Here is a 23,094-nt window from a genome sequence, read left to right as displayed (position 1 = left end):
TATAAATCATTGCCAACGTTTCATGTTCCGGCCACCACACAAAACATCCCTCGAACTCAAGACTCCCTTACCACGCAAACAATACTATGTTATACTTCGTACCTTCATGTAAAAAAATATGTATGTATGTTCACAGAAAGTAGAGTTCTCCGCGATATTATTCAATTTTATAAAATTCTGACAACAATGAAATTATTCTGCAGCCACAGAGGAAAAAAATGAACATTTAATATAATTTCAAAGCGAAAAACTAGCATCATATCGCCCGACTTCTGTTAAGAATTTACGTATTGTTTATTTACTTAAATATTTCGATTTCTAGACTAAGTAGAATGTTGTAATTTTCAGAAAATATTAATTTTGGATCACTTAACCTAACTGTATATGCATTTGGGCTGGGAATTATATTTACTAGGTTTTATTTCGAAAAGAAAGGTCAATTCCATGGAAACTAAATCACTAAGAACATCGACATAAGGATGACGGTTAGTATTGATTTTTGACACTAGGGGGCTAGCGACGATATGATCAACCCTTGAACCACTGAATGTGACCTTGTACACGGAATTTTGATACTATGACACTCATTTTCTGATATTACTATAGATTGATATGTTGCGTTTAGCTATTGATCGAATACGAATGATACACTGTCCATACTTCATTATTTCACACACTCTTTCATCACTTAACTACAATTGCTACTACTGATACTACATTATAAACACATACATGCCACATCCATAACTACAAACTACATTAATACATGTTATAATACATATTAATCATTACTATTTACTCACATAAACAACATTCAGATTTTACCATTTTCTTTAAAATCGGCTCTATCGGTTTACGAAAGGAAAGGGAAAGAAAGGAACAGGGCCAATTGGCCCTTGTATTCACTAAATCACATTCTTAATTCAACCTGTTTAGTTAATAAGCAAACTATTTACTGAAAAAATATATGGGCCCCTTTCCTGAAGGGAAAAGAACCTTATGATAACTATACGTTCAACCCATCCCTGCTGGAAGCTGTACCCCCAAGTTGGGAGTAAACAGGAGCCCTCTTGAAACTTTACACGTGCATTATGATCACTATCCTAACTACAACGAAATTAAATACCGCCATGTTACTACTAGATAAGTACAAAAAAGAAATCACATTCACTACATACACGAACACAAACGGCAGTGGGGCAGGCCTTACGTAACTCTAAAAGGAATAATTTTCAGGATAAAAATATTTTAAGGGAGAAAACACTACTCTTCCGAAACTGTTTATGGATCTTTAAGAACAACTAACAAACTGATGCACTTCACTTGGTAGAACCTGTCCATCACTAATTATATCTGCAAAACATGGCGTCACTGAATTACACTTCCTATTTCAGTTCTTCACTCCGGTTTTTTTACTATGAAATTTAGTAAATTATGGCTCCGTAGCTTCCTGGATGGTATTTATTCAATTATCAAACTAGATTTACCTTGTTAATGCAGCTTTTCTAGCTAATTTCTACCCTTTTCTGAGCTGGGAAGATCTGGGTCTGTTGTCTTCAGCAAAATTCTAGGCAGGGAATGGGAATAATCGCGCTCTAACATCATAGCGTGGGTGAATCCTCCAATCAAAACAAAGCATTTTTGGCGGTGGGGCTTTGAAACGAATAAATTTTGGTAAAATCTGGATTAAACTAGATATCAGGACATAGATATCTAAAAGAGAGGTGAAGGGTGGTCCAGAAAATTCTGCCGAATTTTAGATTGGTTATTTATTCGAAAATTTCCGTCCAATGGTGGACCTATATTTTCAGATAGCACTGACACCGTAAGACTTGTAATAATCCATTTACATATCCATATACAAGACTTATAACTAATTTAATATATAAATAAAGATATCGATTCCCAAAACTATAATTCCTAATGAACTTTTACAGTTTTCCATGTTAATTTGAAATAGAATAACAAACAAAATTACGAATTATATGAACAGCCAGAATTTTTTTGTTAAACATCAAGTACAGTCGGAGCAAAAAAATTCGGGCACCCTCCTATTAAAAACATCATCACATTAGACTGTAATGGTATATTACAAACTTAAATTGTTGTACTTTGAAAATAATGCCACATTTCCTTTCCTGATTTCACATTTGTCTCACCATTTCCGATTTGCAGGGGTGACCACGGACTTTTCAATTAAGTTTTTGTTTACATTTTGACCCGCCGCCATTTTGCACAGGGTTTCGTAGAGTCGAGACTTACTCCACTTTCTTTCATTTTACAACAGCTTTCAAACGATGTGCTACTTTACCCCCTTGTCATTTGAAAATTTTGAGTTGGACTCCGTTGGGACCCTGGGGCAAACTTCTTTATCCCAAAAAGTGTGTCCTTCAAAATGATAGGATACGTGTTCGCCGAGCTTTAAATTTACCTAAGCGTTTCCGAACAAATTACCCGGTTCAAACTATTCTGCCAGCTTTGTAGCTTTTACATTATAAAATATGTTGTAACTCACAACATTCCTCCCGGTGGCACGTATAACTTTGGAATTCGTCTAGTTATAATATACCAAATGCAAGCGCTATTGTCTCGTTCGAATCTCAGCGGAGCCACTTCGTGACCCTCCCTTGTAAGACAACTATCTACAGCACACATCTCGTGTAATGTAACTTCAGCTGCTATACAACTGCCCAAAAGTGCTTCATCCACCTCCTAAATCACCCAACATGAACCTCAAGAGAAAATTTATTGGATAAATTACAGAAGAGTATACAAGAGACATCCATAAAGTCTAAGGAACATTTCAGAGATAAACTACGGGATATTTCGTTTTCGAAATACGCTGTTCCATGTCTTAACTACGGATATTTCGATTACGAAATGGTACTACAAAACATTTGTAACACTTTTTATTGCATGTCTCTTCAATAAATAGAAGTAAAAACATGGACTTCTTTGTAAACCCTTACGAAAACGCTTTAAATGTAGTTTAAAGGTTAAAAAATACCTCCGCAGTTTAAGGTTTAAAACATTAGCCCCCGTAGCTTAAGGGTAAATTACGGATAAAGTGGAAGGATTTCTCTCCTGATTACACTGGCAAACTCGTTCAAATTATGCCTATTATGCTGCACGAAGCTATTCAAAAGAAAAAAGAAAAAAAAAACACAAAATACTAACATTTTGATTTTCTTGTTTTATTGATTTTTTTTTTTTTTTTTTACCAAAGTGTCCGAATAGTTTTGTTGTGTCATATTTTCTTCCTGTACGTTCCGTGTTAATATTTTTTTCTTTGTTTACTTACAATAACAAATTCTGTGATTATTTAATTTTTTATATAAATTTGTTTATGCTACATACTTAATAGCAGTATTTAAACTGATTTCGTACATGCACTCAGGTCACTTTCATTTCCATGTGTCCAAATAGTTTTGTGAGTCACTGTACATCTGATACGTCTAGTTGCAGTCAGTGGCGTGCCGTGACTTTTCTCACAGGGGACTAGGTTCGAAGAGAATGTGTGCTGTACAGTGGAGGTCCTGACTAGTATTGTTGACACCAAATAACACAATTTATATGTTTCTGTAAACGCTTCTTCTACCAAGCCTCTTTCTTTCAAGAAATGGATAATTTCAGCCACAGTTTTATTTGAAAAATCTAAGAGTCTGTAAACCTATATTAATTCACTCCGCAAATTATTAAAATTAAAAAAAAAAAAACTCCTGTAACGATTTAAGGGTCAAAAACAATCAGGAAATCGTGATTTGAAGCACTGAAAATTCTTTAAATCTAACAGCTCAAGAAATTTTAACTCAATGAGATCTTGAAATCTCACCTCCATTTGTCCAATCGCAGTATCAATAATGTCATTGAAGAGACGCATATATTTAATTTTTGGATCTGTTGAGTCATCTACTTTAGTCTACGTCTTTTATTAGAAGGTTCCCGTTGTCATCCAATTCTACTTTTCTATAAGTCTCTTCAAAATCGTTTCTTGCATTTCTAAGTTGAGATACCATCTTTTGTACTTTTTGGATGCAATATTTCACATCCAAGGTTTTACTTTAAAGAATGTTGAATAGTATATCCGTGCGCGAAAAAAGATGACTGAAAAATTTTAGTAGAAATGCAAAATCGAAATCCTTCAATGATAACTCACACATTTTTTTGTAGTCATGAAAGCTTCGATGTCGCAATTATCTGAATCCTCTACAATCTTCTCAGAACACCGTAAGAGTTGTATTTGATTTTCATTTACTGCATTCACAATTCTGGAATTGTAATTCCATCTTATATTGGCAACTGTTGGAAATCGCTTAATTACTTCTGATTCAGCAAGTGCGTTACAGCGTTTCAATGAATATGAAAAGAAATTTGGAATGCCACTTATTCTAAAAAATATTTTACATTCCTTCATGTGATTAACAGACTGTGGATCAACGACATCGAGTCTGTGAGCATAGCAGTGCATGGTGAGTGCACTCAAACACCTTTTCACAAAACATTGTAAACCGTTCAAATGTCCAGAAAATGTGGCAGCTCCATTAATAACCTAGTGCTACAAGCTTTTGCTTACAATTAAAGTGAGAGTGAACTTGGAAAGCATGCTCACTTAGACAGGGGTGGATCCAGGACCGACTTCTGGGAGGGGACGATGGGTTGCCATACTGCTACTTTTAAGAGCTCCAAATTTTGGGATGGGTTTTATTTATATATATAAAATCAGAAAGTTTCCTCTTCTGCGGGGGCAATCGCCCCGATCAGCCCCCTGGATACGCCCCTGCACTTAGAGCAGTCGCAGTGCAATCACTAGTAGCATCCGCAAAACAAATAAATCTTTCATGAATATTGCCGTCTTTCACGTACCGAATGAATGTTGAGAGATCTTTGCAATGTCCGTAGTTTTGTCCAACATTATTACTGTAGAAAGTGTATTGTTTAATTCGGACTTAATTTTATCCAGAATTACGTCACCAACACATTTAATAATATCATTCTGAATCCTGTTTGATGTTCCTTTAAAGACTTCTGTGCTGTGAAGATGACAAGTCAACATGGGCGCCCGAGGGAGAGGGCAGGGTGTGGCCCGGGCCTTCCTCTGGCTCACGAAAATGTATACGTAATATAGCAAACCACGTATATTAAATACCAGAAATACCAGACGCAACATAGCATCTATGGAGATGGGCTCCTCCCTAGAACATTTTCTTCGGGCGCCCTGCAAGTCCATGTAGTATCTTACTTAAAAAGTAACTGAATTATTTCAATATAGTTTCAATAATTGACAGAATCTTCCTGTTCGTTATGACCTCTAAATGATAGCTCTTGTTTAGCCATAAAACAAGAGGCATAAATCAATCGGTTCATTAGTTCTCGGTTTGAATCAAATTCTGCATTGCTCGCTCAATTGAAAATCAATTCTGGTTTCCCGAAAGTTTTCAATTTAGTTATTGTGGACAGGTGTGAATAACACTTTTCGTGGCGCAACTTGGGTTTGTGAAAATTGTTCATGTCACAAAATCCATCATTATTCCACACGTCCTTTTCTATGTGGAACAGAATACAAGACCAGCAATACAGTTTGTTTCTTGTCTTACATGCAGTTAACTATTTTGAAGAAGCAAAATAATTCGTTTTGATATGTATATAATCTTTCATTTTTGTCTGAATGGAAATGCTTGGAGTTGTTCTACCACTGGTTATTACTTGTTGCTTTTCTTGAAAATTAAGGAATCCAAATAATACGATGAATAATTAGTCCAGAATACAACACTGAAACGGCCGATCCCCACCCCTACTGTCTCCCGTACCAATTGAAGTAATATCGCTGCTTGCGCCATCGCTTTGCTGCAAGGGACTCGGTTTTTCAAACGAGTCCCCTTCCATACTTTATTCTTCGAGTCATTTTCAAAATATATTGATAATCTAAAAAGTTCACACTTCACTAGATCTCTTAAAGTGTCAAGATTAATACTGTAAATTTGATTGCATTAAAACTATTAACTGTAAAAAGCAAACGAGCATTAAATTCGCTTATGACAGAACGCCCGTGCTTAGAGCTTAGACAACATAATATGAGGACTAGCTCTCTGGACCCTGTTCCCTTTCCCGAGAAAAGCCGATTAAAACCCGAGCGTTTCCGATCTCCACTTCGTTGTCGCACCCAGCACACGGGCGCTGACTAAAGTTGTGTCAGAACAATTGAAATAGTGTTATTTTACGGAAATAGAGAAATACAAACAATGTTTACGTTTTCTTTGGTATATATTTATCACAAAATGCTTTAATTAAAATGCCAGGGGACTAGCCTAGTCCCCTAGTCCCCTTGACGGCACGCCGCTGGTTGCAGTATTGAATTGGTAGAGCTTGAAAGTCTCTGGTAGTTCCACAGTATGAGACGAGACCGATTTGTTATCATTAGAACGACTATATCAAACGAACACATTACTTTCCTCCCACTTGAAGTATTCATTCCGTGTTATGTAGAAAATAAGAGGGGACGGGAGTGGATACAGGGATTATCAATTTTACGAATTACGAGCTTCAACATGATCCATAAACATTTTAATCATATAATTTTGGGTCTATTATTATTATTATTATTATTATTATTATTATTATTATTATTATTATTATTATTATTATGGCACAATAGTTAAACTACAGGTATGTTAATTCAGTGTATCAATAAATGCTTCATCCGGATATTAATTTTAAAGTAATAACCGAAGAGTTCGTAAGGAAATCTACATATTAATAAATCACAACTTTTATACGCTCATGGAGCTTCCATCGATACAGTGGCGTATTTACGATTTTGTTTCGGGATGGAGCTTTGCCTGAAAATGTGAAAATTCTGCAAGATATTTCGTATACTTTACTATATTAAGATTTCGGGGGGCTTAAGCAAGAAAGCCCTCCCCCTAAATACGCCACTGCATCGATACAAATGATTACTGTCGTCTACATGGAACTATTATTCAACAAAGACATACGGTAAGATAGAAATATGAAATGAAATCTTTAAGTTTTACGTCCCACATTTATGTCGGGTCGGCTAAAGGAGATGAAGATGATGAGAGATAAGTGAAATGGTGGAATGAAGAAAGTGGGAGGAAACGGGAGAACCCCGAGAAAACCCACGAGCACGATGTTTGTCTATCACAAGGTCCACACGGCGCGAGCTGGGGTCGAACCAGGGACCCCAAGCACCGGAGGTGAACGCTCTACCACTGAGCCATCGCGCCACCCCCCGACATAAGATAGATAACGAACAGTGTTTACTAGCGTGGATCGAAAAAACACTTTTTTAAAAAATGATTTTGCGATAGGGCTATTTTTGTGTGTCTTTACCTCAATATCAGGTAAACAAAATTTTAAGTCAATTGGTGACGTGCTTCAGGTGACGACTTAGCTCTCATTTTCTAAAACAAGGGACAATTTGTAGATTTCTCGCATTTCTTAAAATAAATAAATAAATAAATAAATAAATAAATAAATAAATAAATGTTATATTCGTTTAGTGAAAGGAATATTTGGTTTTACGTATTTTATTGCTCCCTTGGCACGTGGAAAAATTTCAGTTCGATAAGTCATATCGTTCAGGTGATGACTAAAAATACGTTAAAACGTGTCAAGATTTGAGAAAATTCCATAATATACGAACTAAAAATTCATGTCAATATTTTCCTCTTGTTTTACGGTAACAATTACAAAAGAAGGCAACGAAAGGCTTTTTAAAAGTATCAATGCCTGCATCACGCAAGAGAAATCACCAATAATGCACTGGCCGGGAGGAAGGGAGTGATGTAGTCAAGTTAAAGCTTGAAGTGAACGCAAAGCTTACATAAATCATAATTCATTTGTGTGTGTGTTTTTCATTTGTCGCTTTAATGTTTTTTTGCCATTACATTTTCAACAAGGAAATACTTTTGCAGCTCTTCGCTTATTTCTAAACTGTAGTAATTACTTATTTAGAAAAACCCAGAACTCACCACGAGTTGGTGGTTGCAAATCGAGTTCCACCCGCGTGCCTTCAACAAGCTGGTAGGTAGTCACTGTCTACTAGTGTCTAGAATACAGGACGTAAAAATGGAATTATTGCCCACTTAGGTCATACTCTGGAAACAGCACTACACCCAGATAGCATGTAAGCTTAAATCAAGGGTCGCTTTCCCTTGATTTTGGCTTAGCAATGTACAGTTGATGCGACAAGCGACAATCAACGTTTATTTTAGCTTGTTTTTAACTTGAAAAGAAGCTTGAATGCGACAAGCGACAATCAACGTTTATTTTAGCTTGTTTTTAACTTGAAGAGAAGCTTGAATTTATCAACTTTCAACTAAGCCTATTTCAAGCTTGATTCAAAACGCTTGACGTTTGTCGATTGTTTAGAAAATGGAGCCATCTGTAGGATTGGTGAGTAGTCTTAAATATTTGGCGCTTGATTTCTTCCAAAAGGTAAACAAAAGTAAGCTCTCTGTATAAAATGTAATAGTAAGCCCTAATTTAGTTTTAGTTACAAAATAAAAAGGTGATTTTTTTTAAACTGGCGCGCTGAGCGCTTTTAGGATAATTTTATAGACTAGTCTTACTTCATTACTTTCGAAATATGGATGGAATTTTATGCTTATACTTTTTTTTTAAGTATGTGTTCATCCGTATAATGTATACAATTTTTAGCCATTGGATTCTTTAATGTCAGTGGTGGCTCTGGACAATTAACATCAGCATGGGCGCCCGAAGGGGAGGGCAGGGTAGGACCCGGGCCCCCTTCTGGCTTACAAAAATGTATACGTAATATAGCAAATATAGCATCCATGGAGATGGGCTCCTCCCTAGAAAACTTTTTCGGGCGCCCCTGAACATCAGTACAAAAATTAGAGGGTTAACTTCAGCAGACGGCTTTACCATATTAAAAATTTATAGGTGGAATACTTGATAACATGTTAAGGCATTACTTTAACACACGGCTCTACCATATTTATATCGATTTTGTGGTCATTTTTCACTAGATTTGAGATAATACTGTTACCAGTGGCGTAGCACACTTTTGCGGGCCCCCCCGCAAAGTATAGAGAAGGGGCTCCACTTGTAAAGCCGACACAAGTAAGGTGGAAGTTCTACTTCTTTAAAACTTTATTCATCGCAAGACTTCGGGGCCCCTATACATCGGCGCCCCCCCGCACTGCGGGGGTTGCGGGGGCAGCTGCTACGCCACTGACTGTTACATATAGATAATTTTGGAACTTGGGGGCCAAAATCAGGTAAAATCACCGTGTTTACAGGAGAAATGAGTTGGTGTTACGTAACTGTAATTACTAACATAACTAACCAAACCTAACCTAAATCATCAAAAACACAGAAAATATAGGGAGAAAGTACGAATTCAGGTAAAATCACCATGTAAAAATTATTGCGGATATTTTATGTATTTTTTCACTTTCCTCGTTTATGTGCATATCCTCCGTCGCTGACATGCCTACTCTCTACGGACACAGCCCCTCGCTCCGCTAGGGACCCCCTGCTGCGCTCCTGCCCTGACTCGGTTAATGACATTCGTGCTTTTTTCGTGGCCACCTAGCACAAGTTGGTTCGTGATTTATGCAATAGCTCCTCATTTAGTGGATATTCTACAAAAAGAAACCGGAAAATGCAATGTGTGAACATTTGGTAGAACCGTCTGCTCGAGTAATGCCCAAGTATCTTAACCCAGCCTAAGCTAAACTAACCCAAACTAACTTAACCTACCTAAACCATTAAAAAAATACAGAATATATAGCAAGAAAGTACAAGATTTAAGCAAAATATTACCCCCTCCCCAGTTCCAAAAATATGCCGTTACATAACACTTTACATAGAATAGCTGAGCGAGCGAAGGGGAATAGAAGCCCCGCACGGCTCGTTTTTTTCCTACTTTTTAATTTACACAGGTTTGGCATTGCAACCATTGCAGACGGTCATTTTCCAAAGCTTCATATGTACTTACTGCCATCTCATTCCTTGCTTGCATTCATCTGCCTACCGCCTTGTCAATTAGATCCACCAAAACATACTTAATTTCCCATTTCGTAGGATTCTATGCAACAGATACGATTTATTAAGTCTAAACACATTAAAATAAGTTATTTAATTAGGTAGAGCCATCTGCTAAATTTAACCCCATATTAATAGTGAAGGTAGTTAAATGATAATGTAAGTGTTTTAAACTCAATAAATTCTATGTGCAAATGAGTGTACATGGGAAAGTAAGTATATTATGGTGGAGCTATTTGCCAGGGCGGAAGGCGGTTGAATACAAGCAAGGAACGAAATGCCAGTATTTGTATGTTAAGTTTTGGAAAATGACCGTCTACAATGGCTGCAATGTCAATCGTGTGTAACTTAAAAGATAAGGAAAAAAATGAGTCCTACGGGGCTTCAAATACCCTCCGCTCGCTCAGCTGTGGTTCGTAAAGCGTTTGTAAAGTAGTGAAATTTAGTGAAAATCTAGTGAAAAAATCAACAAAATCGATATAAATTTGGAGAGCCGTCTGCTAAAGTAATGAAAATTACGTTTTATCTCTACAATCGAGGAGAAAACTGCTTTGAATTAATACATTGCCTAAGCTTGCTTGTTTTAGCTTCCACCAATACACTACAAATTTTAACTGATGTGGCTTCCCCAAGAATCGGTACGGATTATATTTAAATACAGCAAGCCTGGACATTTCACTCATTTTAGAATGCATCATGCCTATTTTCGTTCCTTATGTTCTTCGATATTTATTCGGAGGTTGGTGGCAAAATTGAAATAGTTCAAATGAAGAATATAAATACTTATGTCCGACTTTATTTGGTAACAATTACTTAATGCTATTCTAAGGTATACTTCATTAATCTTAGATTAAATGATATCACTCATTTCATCGCTTTACAATAAGTGCAAGGAAAGGTTCGATCAGGTATGGACTTTTGGGTTTAGGGTAAAAGAACGATGAATTTCGAAAAATTACTTATTAGATATTAACAATAACTCAAAATGGATTATTACGCGAAAATAAGTTGGCATATTAGTTTGAAGTTTATAAGGTAAGAAGTCGAGGGTGTAAGTTTGAGGAAAACTAGGTTTTTCGTTGCTTACATTTTAATCTTTTTATCCTCTAAAAACAATAACTTCTGTCTCTTGATTGAGTTTAGTGGTTTTGTTTACTTTTTTTTCTACCAGCTGAAGTCTGAATCTAAAATCTCAGAAAAATATTTGCAATCTGAACGGATGTAATAAAGAAATAATGCTATTTTTCAGGATTGGCAAAAACCGTGTTCTTTTTTTTTTAAAAAAAAAAAAAAACTTTTTTTTCACTTAAACCGGAATTTTTGCTTTAAACCAGGCTTCTTTTATTTAAATAGGTTTACCTTAGATTAAAATAGAGTAACCGTTGCGCCCCCTTTTTTTTAAGAGTAAAGGTAATTTGAGGCTGATGATTCGATTGACAAGGTCGCAACCTCGAGAAATGACCTCAACCTGCTCAAACTAGAGGTCATAGGTCAACTAGTTCTGCAAACGATTTACCAGTACATCATAAATTATTCAGCAGTCTACTCCTTCATCATTGGTTAAGCTTGAATTTTCCTTGTCGGAGGCATGATCGTCCACAAGTTGAGTGGGGGTGGGATTCGTGAAAAATACTTTTTTAACTTGTCTCTTTAATTGTGATTTTATTTTATCAAGTTTGGAGTTCCCGCCGAACTGCCTCTAGTGTCTGTCACACTAGCGGACGGTCAACAAAACTTTTCCACAGAAGCTGATCAAGTGTCTAAATTTATAACATTGGAAAGTAGATCGACGAAACAGAGATTTCTGTTAGGTTTGACTGGTTTGTTAATAATAATAATAATAATAATAAAGGTTTTATTTAGAAAGATAGTATGAATGGTCCAGAACTATTAGTCACTTTTGGTATTGATTAGCAAATTAAATTAAGCCTATATTTCTGACTTTGACTAAATTAGATCTTCTGTACTATGTAGTCTTTTAAAATTGTCCATTGATTTAATGTGTATAACTATAGAGTGATTCCACTTTGCAGTTCTTTCCCTTTTGGTTCTTAAGTGGCTCCTAAAATATTTACAAGTATGCAAGATCACTGCAACGTATTTCTATCAGTTGACCTCGGTGGATGATGAGTCTGTGGATTTATCACCTTTGTTATCAAGGGATTCTGGTTTCGAGTTCAAATGAAGAACAATATCTCTCGAGTGCAAACTGAGTAGTGGTTCGGATCTCACTTTAATCTGTAGGTCCCGTTCTTCATAACCCCGCTGTTATGTCCTTAACCATAGAAAGACGAAGGTGGGTCAAATTTACCCGCACTTTCTTTTTCTCTTTGCCCGAACAAATGAATTTTACAACGTTTGAAATTTTTTGTATTTTCTTCTGTAATCTAAACTTAAATTTAGTTTTATTAGAAAGCACATTATTGTGGTAGTTTTTTTTTTTTTTTTTTTTTAATAGCGCAGGTGACTAAATACATCTTTTTTAGCAACTTAGATGTGTTAAGAGAAGTACAGTTTTACTTTAAAAGGATTATTGTAAACTTATCTATTTTTTGAATGGATTACTAAATTAACATAATCTACTTTTATACATTGAGCAAACTTAATACTCTCAGGTTTAGTATAGTAACTTGTCCACAAAGGCTAATGTATTTACAGCTACTTCATGTCTGCTAACCAAATGCGGTAGTAGTCTGTACTGGGACTTATATTTGTAATATTTCCTATTAAAATAAAATTTCACAAGTCTTAAAATAATTTTACAACTCACATTTATTAGTAGCAGCCATTAAATAATTTTAAAATACATTAGTAGGGTTAAAATTGGAATTTACAACCGCGAGCAAAATTGCCCCCTTAGTCTTTCACGTGACCAATTATAGTTTAGTCTTCCTAGGGTTAATGTTAAGATACACGGATGACTAATGATAGTGAATGATTATGAAGGAATTAGTGGCATGAGAACGGGAAAACCCTCACGAATATGATATTGTCCATCATAAACTCATGAGGCCGGAGATTGAACCAAAGATCCGTCGCACCAAAAGGCTACGTTCTACCTCTGAGCAATCAACCCTTTCCTTCCGCAGTGCTGATGAATGACGTTATACTCTAATGACCTGGTCATAATTCTCCAACGTAGTGGTCTTCTACACACGTCTTCCTAATTGTTCCCCACTTCCCCCCCCCCAAGATTTCTGATTAAATGAACAGCGAAATCATATTAAAATAAAATCTTTGAGTTTTGTCCCACGGTTATGCGGGGCAGCCTAAACGAGACGGTGATGATGAGAATGAATTAAATGATGGAGTGAAGAAAGTGGAGGGGAACGATAGAACCCTGAGAAAACCCACGCACACGGTGTTTGTCCACCACAAACGTACACTCATGTCCAAAAATTATTGTCGCATGTCTATAAATATGTTGTTTTACGAATAAAATTTGATAACGAATTCGCCCTGTATTTCTTATAATGTTGGTATGTGCATAATCGGCAAAGACATGTATGTGGCAAATTTCATGTCAAAAAAGCAGTAAATAAGAATAATAAAACGAAAATAAAACTTTCTTGTCCATTTGTTTTACTCATTCTAATTTACGTGCTTATAATTCTTTCCCTATAAAATTTTCTACAAATATACATTTCTCGATTATACACATAGTATCGGTATTAAAAGTATCCTGTAAAATCATTATCAAATTATATTCTTACAAGAAGACAGTTATATATATGCGACAATCATTTTGGACATGAATGTACATTTTATTGTTTCAATGAATTGTGAAATAGTATATTTTCTAGTTATATTAACACATTCAAAACAATATTTCCTAAAATTTATTGCAGATATCAGAATGGTATTTGGCCAAATGCAATCTACTTTAGCTGACCTTAGTGAAAGAGTATCTTCCGTCGAGAAGAAAGTCGACACACTTCTAAGTAATGATGTGAGTGTGAAAGCAGAGTCCATAAACGAAGAATCCGAACTTCTTGGCCTTCTGCCTCTGCGAACGATGGATGATTTTCAAACATTTGAGAGAAAGCTTGAAGATCCTAACTTCGGAAAGAAATATGTAAGTGTCCTATCAAAACTGTAAAAGTTATGAAGCAGGTTTCAAATCTTTGTTATATCTTTTAATTTACGTCTTTTTGGAACATCTCTTTTTTGATTAAATGTTAGCATCAACTCCAATTTGGCCAATTTAGCCATTATCATGTGCATTAGCTATGGACTATAATTTTGGCAGTAGCGGATCGTAGTCTGTACAAGCACCGGTTGCAATGTTGCAATATCAAAGGTATGTAGGTACGCGCAAGTGTTCCCCTCCCCCAAAAAAATATTCAGGAAATATGAAGAGGAAAGTCTTTTAAGCTCTATTTATATATTATTGATTAAATTGTTTCTCTAATATTGATTTAATATATAAGCTATTTCCTTTTTTTCAAACAACCACTGTCAATGTACGTTTATACACTATTTATATACAAAACCTCTACACTCATGTTATTGAACACGAGATAAATCGAATATATAGTATGTGCTGTAAGCCATGAATGATGGCGTTAATCAGAAAAGAAGAAAAAAAAGCAAGAAAATTGCATGCACGCAGTTAAACAAAATTATTTAATTATATAATCTATGCATTATTTTAGAATGGAAGGTCTTTCTTCGATCTTTCGGGCTTCAAATTTTCTATGACTTTATTGAAATCTGAAATGCTGCTCGCCAAGTTTCTCTGAATAGATAGCATCGCTACCGCAAATATTTTCCGCTTTATTTTCTTTAGGGTCCAGAAATACCTTTCTCCTCCGACAATATGCATTTTGTTAGCATTTCTTTGTATAAATATACGGTACAAAAAGTCCACTTTCAGAAACCACGTATTTTTGTCTGTAAAGAAGAATGAAATCTAAGATGTTTTCCTTCGAAAATGAAAAAAAAAAAAAAAAAAAAAAACAGTTTAACATTCCAGCAAATTAGGCTAAAGAAGACAGATGAGTATTGGAAGTGAATGATTTGATATTAATTTATGCTCTCCGCCGGAAATCGAACACAGAATCATGTGCACGAAAGACACAGAGCTAGGAATTAGACCAGTAGTAAGACATTTTCTTCTTCGAGACTCGATCGATCCCTCCCCCCCAGAATAGGATTTTTTAAAAAATAAATCTTATCCCAAGAATTTTCACTTTTGTATTATAAATGTTAAATAAAATCTATTGACTTCGAACGACCGCCCCCAAACTTTCAGCTTGGATTCGTCCCTGCTACCGCCACTTATATTTGTTCTTTGCGAGTTTGTTTTGTGAATAACTTCTTTTTTCCAAGCGTCTGTATCTCCCTCACCCTATGAATTGAGTCAAGCGCTGCTAAGCGGAGGAATTTGTAACTATTACAGAAGCTGACCAGTTGCGGAAGAAAGGCAAACGCAAGAAGGCTATACGGGAAGATAGGAGCGATGCAAGAATAAATCCACTTACCCATGTTAACAGATAGACGCTTGCTGCCATATGCTCAATGTTACTGCTTCCAGTGGCAACGTTCGCTGCCACCGGAAATGTAAATCTCTCTCTTTCTTTCCGTTTTTTAATTTACTTTTTTCAGAAATGCATCAATACTGTTTTTGCGCTCAAGAGCAGAGGTTTATTTTTTATTGATACACTACATTAATACTTAAAAATAGTTTTAGTATTAAAAAAATATCCGGTTGCACAACCATGCAACATATAGTACCAGCCGCCGCTGAATTTTGATCAACTTGCCATTCATACTTGCTAATATAGTCATTTAGGCGGCAATTAAATCTTTTGCAGTCAATTTTTTTTAGAACATATGAAAAACCTAAAAAAAGAAGTAGTTTATCTTGGTATTTTTCTAATTCTTCTGTTTACAACAGCACTTACATTGTCACAGTAGATTAGATATCTTTTATCAGTCTCACCTATCCATCACGGTAAATTGGGATTCCTGCATCTGGTTTCTCCATAGTCAGTTGTTTGATTAGTTTCTAGTGTATTTTTAGTTTGGGTTGGGTTTTTCTTGTTAAGATGCGTGAGTGTGTATGTATATATTTTTGTGATAGATCAATAGTGTTATCAAGACATACCCAGCATTTGAAGTTGAAAATAATTAACCCTTTGGGTATCCTATGGTACAATTTGTACCATACGCATTTTTCATGGTACATTGCGTTATTTCTCTTCTATTTGAGCTTTTTCGTCCGGGTTTTTTTTTTTTTTGGTTTCCAAGTCCAGAGGCCTTGTACAAGACATTACGTATGGTTTCAGACCGTCCTGCGTCCAGACATAGGAGGTGATGACGTCATAAGTCAAAAATTTATTTTCTCATTTTCTAAGCCTATGTTCAATATTTTTTGGCGAGCTTATTTTTCTACGTAGAAGATTGAAATTTTGCACAAACATTCAGTCCACCGAGTAGTATTTACCAGATTTTTTGTTCCGATATCAGTGCTAAAACAGGGGGGGGAACCAGAGGGGCAAAGGGGTAAAAAAAAGGGATTTTTACCCCCAAAATCCCGTTTTTCGTAATTTTCCCGCCTTACATACATGATAGGACCACGTGAGTCATACCGTCTGAAAGGCAGTTCCATTCTGAAGAGAACGACGGTCGATTTATTATCCTAGGGTAATTAGGGATGTCTCAGGGAATTTAAAAAAAATATATACTTCTAAATAGTGAAAAATGGGGCATTGTCGGTATATATATTTTTGGCGGGCTTATTTTTGAACGTAGAAGATTGAAGTTTTGCACAAACATTCAGTCCACCGAGTAGTATTTACCAGATTTTTTGTTCCGATGTCAGTGTTAAAACAGGGGGGAACCAGAGAGGCAAAGGGTTAAAAAAAGATATTTTTTTACCCCCAAAATCCCGTTTTTCGTCATTTTCCCGCCTCACATACATGATAGGACCACGTGAGTCATACCGTCTGAAAGGCAGTTCTATTCTGAAGAGAACGACGGTCGAATTATTATTCTAGGGTAATTAGGGCCATCTCAGTGAATTTTTATCCAAATATATACCCTACTTCTGTATAGGGTAAAAGTGGGGCATGGTAGGGAAATTTTGTCTGGCGGGCCTATTTTTTCACGTAGAAGATTGAAATTTTGCACAAACATTCAGTCCACTGAGTAGTATTTACCAGAAGTTTTTTTTCGATTTCTGCGTAAAAACAGGGGCGTCCAGAGGTGCAAAAGTTGAAAAAAGGGAAATTTTGCCCCAAAAAATCCCTTTTTCAGGAATTTCTCGCCTTAAATACATGATGGAGACATGTGAATGGTACCGCCTGAAAGACAGTTCTATTCTGAAGAGAATGATTGGCGAATTATAGTCCTAGGGTAATTAGGGATGTCTCAGGAATTCTTTTCCCTGAGATCATAGTGTTTTATGGTAATTTGGGGCATTGTGGGAATTTTTGGTACAAATTCTCTCGCCCTTACTATTCAAGATAGAAACTTGAAATTTGGCACACACATTCAGTATACCAAGTACTATTTATCAGATTTTTTTTAGATGGCTACGATCACACAGGAGGGGGTCAAAGTTCGAGAAAGAAATTTTTCCCTCCGAAATTTTCACTTTGACATTTTTTCCCGCTTCTGGTATATGGTATGGGCATGGAAGTGAGACCATTTGAAAGCCAGCTCTATTCTGAAGAGAACGAGGTATGGACCATGATCCTAGGATAAATAGTGACGATGCAGTAGCTGCTTGACTGAAAGTCTAAAAAATAGCCCAAAAAGCCAGGATCCTAAAAGGGTTAAAGAGATTTTATTACTTCTAGTCAATGAAGGAACAAATTATATTGTGAAACTGTTTGATTTGAGGATATCAAAAGATAAATAACATTAGAACATCTTTGTAAACTAGTAGACAAAAAGTACCAAATTTTTACTTTCTTTGTTCCTAAATTCTGTTACCTATAATTTAAGGTAAGTTGAACCACTTTTAGCTAGTTTCTGTGCGTCATTTAGCTATTTTCTGACACTACTTGTTGGCAGCACTGATTAACCCACTGTTTCTTGTTACTTTTGGAAGTGTATGTAATTTTCATATACATACACGCGCGCACACACACACACACAGACAGATATATATATATATATATATATATATATATATATATATATATATATATATATATATATATATATATATATATATATATATATATATATAGTATTTTTTCTAATTCCAACGGACAATGGTCCTTTTAAATAACCGCAATTCCGATATAAAGCTGAAAGTTACCAAATAAATCCCAGGCAAACAGTTTTTGTTAGTCACGTAGCCCATTTGATACGGCCTTCCATGAAACTCAGAACTCCACGCCCTTTTTTTTTCACACTTCACATTACGGTATTTAAAAATTAATCTAGTTTCATTCATGCTTCGTTATTTTTTTTCCACTGGTAGAAAAACATAACAATACGGACCCTTATATATATTGTTTTTCTTTTCGATTTCATGCATTAGATCTAAATAATTTCCTTTTTTTCAGGTAAAAGTATTACTGTCAATTGGTGGTAAGGATTTAAAAGGTTTCGCTCACAATGCAATAAGAAGAACTTTGTGCGACAAGCTAGCAATGGAATTATCCTACTCTGGCAGGAAACCAAGGATCATGAAGCAAAAAAGCACACCTTTGGGTCCACCCAAACGTGCAAAAAGATCCACAGTAAGTTGATTTGAAAAGTTGTACTGAAATATTTAACTTAATTTATTTATTTATTCTAGTAACCATACAAAATTCCAGTTTGCTAATTACTAAGTCTTACTTCTCTCGTACTGGACGTGTGTTCTCATATTAGTATGTCCCAAGCAATCAGAAGTAATTCTTCATGAATAAAGTATGCTTTGAGTATTTTAGGATGCCTTTACTGTCAAGTAGTATAATATGGAAATGTGTTCACCCTTACTGAGTGAATATAAAATCTGTGTAGAATATATAGGAAATTCAATAACTAATCCAACACTCTATGTTGTAAACAAAGCTTTACTGGCAAAGTACACATTTAAACAAATCTTTGCTTGAAAAAGCATTCAAAAACAATTTGTAAGGTGTACGGAAAACCTAAAACCAAATAAAATTCCAAGGTAGGAATGATTCCAGAGCTAAATAAAGTCAATAGTGTCAACGAATTTAAATTGAAGTACAGTGTAGGAATCACTATGTGAAGTATAATTTTGCACCAGACTTTTCGTGTATACCTGTAAATTTGATACTGTCTACCACACGAATGTAACTTTGAAAGAATATAACTTTGTTGGGTTGGCAACACTGTTAGTCTGGTAGTATTACATAGTATGCCAAACTGTGTCCCCTGTCGATATTTTAAAGGTGCAAAATTTCAGAGCTCTTTGTCTAACACTAGAACGCAGATAAAACACTAGAAGAATATAGCTTTCGAAGTTACCATAATTCCAGTATAAAAAGAAAAGTTGCAGGGTTTCAAGACGGCGAATAGTCAAACTTTCGTCTTTCTGTCGTCTTCGTCTTTCAATTTTTCGTGACAACGAAGTTAGCCAAAACCTAATGTTTTTTTTGTAGTGTTATTTAAGGTGACTTTAAACATTGACTCAAAACCATATCACCACTAAGGGCACCGGAAGAAAGTCTTGTTACACTTGTATAGAAAAATGTAACTTTTCCATTATATAATATACCAAAAGTGTGGTGAAAGATAACTTTCTATAGTACCCTTACATAAAAATCACAAAATAGGGGCCTAGCTTAGGTGACTTGAAAAATAATATAGGAATTAGTTTCAGCTCTAAGTATCCACGTTTACAAACCATACCATAATTCCGTAAAGCTATTTAAGAGGGAAATTTATTTCAAATGACTTTTTTTTAAGAATAAAAATCGCTAGTATTTGCTTGAAATTCTATCTTTTTTTTCAGCTGCTGTTCGTAAGATGTACACCGACGCAACAGAAGAAACGGTGAAGGAAGTATTGGGTCTTTGGCTGCAGCAGGCGAAGCCTAGATTACTGCGTAGGTAAGTATAGTTTTACCTATTTTCCTTACAATCACGAGAGAGATCGGAAAGTTCTTACCATCACTAAATAAGCTAGGGATCTGCAACTTAGTGAAATGAGATAAAATGTTTACCTTGTATGTACTTATTATTTTATTATCCCTTATAATTTAGCAACTTGCCTGTTACTTTCCTCGGAGGGTGGAAATTTTAACTAAAATCGAGATTCATTACTGTTTACATTTTTATTTTCTTGTCTTCTGGAAGAAAGCACCTCTGTTAGTTTAATTTTATTTTTTGATTACTCCTATCTGCTGATGATTTTTTTTAAGACTAACGTCTATTCCTTGATTAATTTTGGTGTTGATTACTTCTTTTCTATACTGAAGGAAATTTCATTTTTTGAAAACTGCGATGTCACAGTAATAGAGAGATAGGCACTTTCTGTTATGTTTGCCTTCTAAAAACATTTCCTACCTGCTGCATGAAAAACAGAAAGCAACTAACCTCTTTTTGTCTTGACTAATTTTAGTCTTATTTTACATCTTTTCTATCTACTGAACGAACTCATCTCTTGAGAGAAAAACTACAATACCATCCTCTTTCTTGATTGATTAGAGTTAATTACTTCTTTTCTATACTAAATGAAACCATCTTACATTCTGGAAAACTCTGCAATGCCATTGTAATAGAGAAATATGCAATTGCAGAATCTTTCAGACGATAAGATTATTTCGTTTAGTATAGAAACAAGCAATAAAGCACTATAATTAATTAAGATACAGAATGGTATTGTAGTTGTTTTTTTTTCCTTCTCAAAAGATAAGGTTTCATTCAGGAGATAGAAAAGAAGTAAAATAACATTAAAACTAATCAAGAAACAGTTTTTTTTCCTAGAAGATAAAGACTTCAGCAGTTAGAAAATTTTGTTAAAAGACAAAATAATAGTAAATGCACATTTCTCTCTTACAAAGACATTCCCGAGTTTCCCGGAAGATAAGACTTCATTCAGTATGAAAAAGAAGTAATCAACACCAAAATTGAACAAGAAACAAAGGTTAATGTTTTATCCACAAGATAAAGACTTCATTCAGCAGTGGCAGTAATAAAAATAAATTTAAAAAAAGTAAGAGTAGTTTTTTCCCCAAAGACAAAAAGATTTCAATAGGATGGAGCACGCCAAAGTATGCGTATGCGTAAACACTAAACAACAAATTACCAGGAAAATAAATAGGGAGACATAGGTCTTAAAATGCATTCACAATTTGACTGGATTGAAGTAAATGAAGTGATTTGCCTGCTTTGTGCCATGCACACTGAGAAATGTTTCTGCTTTCAAAGATGGGATATAAAGAACTAGGTCGATAGGTCGCAGGAGTAATTATTACTTCTCTATAATGAATTGTGAAACGACGCTAATGATTCCGACACGACGTTCCATGAATATGGGTCAAATAAACCTAGTGTTACAGTTACGGTAATGAGTCATCCCTTCTTCATTTGATATGTATGATGAAGGCAATATGCATGTCTTCCTATCAGTGATTCTTGTGTTTTGAAAGAATGAAACGTTGCAAAGATGTATTCCTCCGCTGTAAGGCTCAGGATTGAAATCCGTTTGTTATACTGTCACAAATAAATCCAGAGAATTGTTGCTCAACACCTCCTTACGTATTAGTCACCAGTAACTTTTTTTTTATATTTTTAAAGAGAAATATTTCATTGAACCTCTAAGGTATGTTCCAAACTCGTTGCAAAATTGTACGAAGTTGTCCGTGTACACCGTACCTATTTTAGTAAATTCTTACGCTTTTCCTGTAAATTGCGAACTACACTTTCCCATGCGTTCTGTTGTACATTACGCAGGATAACGCCTTGTAGGTCATCATCTATCATTTGTGTTGCTCCGTGAAGAATACAAGGTATATAGTTTCACACACTTATGGCCTATCTTTCCTGTGAATCGTGAGATCAGATTGCATTTCATACAAGGCATGGAGAGAAAATTAAAGAAATAAGTAAATATTTGTTCTTCCATCCCTCAGTGATTTCTTATATCAGTGATCACTTCGTTTGTTTTTCGTAACGCCGTACTTATACAACAGTACCGAGTGAGTCAATATGACATTTTCTGGATTTATCTCAATTGATGCTCTCACAGAACAATGCACGTTTTCAGCTAGGAAAAAACTTCTACTGAAAATTTACTGGCACTAGAACGTTGAAATAGGTAAAGTGAATAAATACCATGCAGTGGTACCAGTGATGAAACGGGTCACATACTTCGTGACTCGTGATCACGAAGTAGTCAGATCCCTGACCCTGTTTGACCCAGACATATCCGTGCGATCCCGAGACGACTAAATATCAGACTATGGGAGAGTATGTTGTAACTGTAACAAACGCGATTCTTTCCTTTCAAGTGTTTCTTATGAGTGCTCGTCAAAATTTAATCGAATAAGGCTGTAAAACGTAAAATGTAGAATATAAGGGATTCCGCTGAACCGAAATAGTGTTTGCGTAATGTTTGTGTATAGTAGTGTTTAAAATTACTTTATTAATTTTCAGTATGGGAAGATGAATTATATTGTATTTGACAGTCAAGACACTTTGAATAAGAAGTGTCACACTGCAAATCTAACATCTGAATAGGTGAGCTCGATTAGGGAATATTAATTCACTATAAAAATTCTACCGTAATGCTATAGAGATCATATTTGGAGTGCTTCCAAGCCATGGATCACCAGATCTGAGAAACGAGTGCCAGACTCTGTTGCCTTGTGTGGCACTTACTTCAAAGAATAATAATGTATTTTAATGAAAGCGTATTTATAAGGTAAACAATATGAATGTTTTGTTTTAACTGTGCAATCAATTACATGTTTTTCAGTACGTATTTATGATCGTTATTTTGCAGAGAACGAAGAAATTCAAAACCTGTAGTGGAAGGTGACACCGTTGAAGTTGAGGAACCCAATTAAGGAAATAAGTTAGAAATAATACAAAAAATGTAAATAAGTTCAATAAATAACATTGTAATACAAGCTGATTGTTTTCATGA

The 23,094-nt window shown here is 35.3% G+C and overlaps 1 protein-coding gene across 3 annotated transcripts; it reads left to right on the top strand.

Moving 5' to 3' along the window:
* The first annotated feature begins 8,086 nt into the window (after positions 1–8,086).
* LOC145670127 (uncharacterized) lies at positions 8,087–23,077 on the top strand. Of its 3 annotated transcripts, none has more exons than XM_081738498.1 (5): positions 8,087–8,467; positions 13,881–14,107; positions 18,555–18,731; positions 19,958–20,054; positions 22,951–23,077. In XM_081738498.1, exons 1-4 carry the CDS (start codon positions 8,395–8,397, stop codon positions 20,000–20,002), a joined length of 522 nt encoding a protein of 173 aa, XP_081594624.1. In that variant the 5' UTR covers positions 8,087–8,394; the 3' UTR covers positions 20,003–20,054; positions 22,951–23,077. The 3 variants fall into 3 exon arrangements, with proteins under 3 accessions (XP_081594624.1, XP_081594629.1, XP_081594627.1); XM_081738503.1 differs by having other exon boundaries at positions 8,094–8,415; XM_081738501.1 differs by having other exon boundaries at positions 8,409–8,457.
* Positions 23,078–23,094: the final 17 nt, after the last annotated feature.

The sequence above is a fragment of the Thermobia domestica genome, chromosome 2 (genome assembly GCF_964235325.1).
Source record: "Thermobia domestica chromosome 2, izTheDome1.hap1.1, whole genome shotgun sequence".
Lineage (NCBI taxonomy): Eukaryota > Metazoa > Arthropoda > Insecta > Zygentoma > Lepismatidae > Thermobia > Thermobia domestica.
Note: the sequence above shows the minus strand (reverse complement) of the source record. Positions and strands in the feature narration are given on the sequence as shown.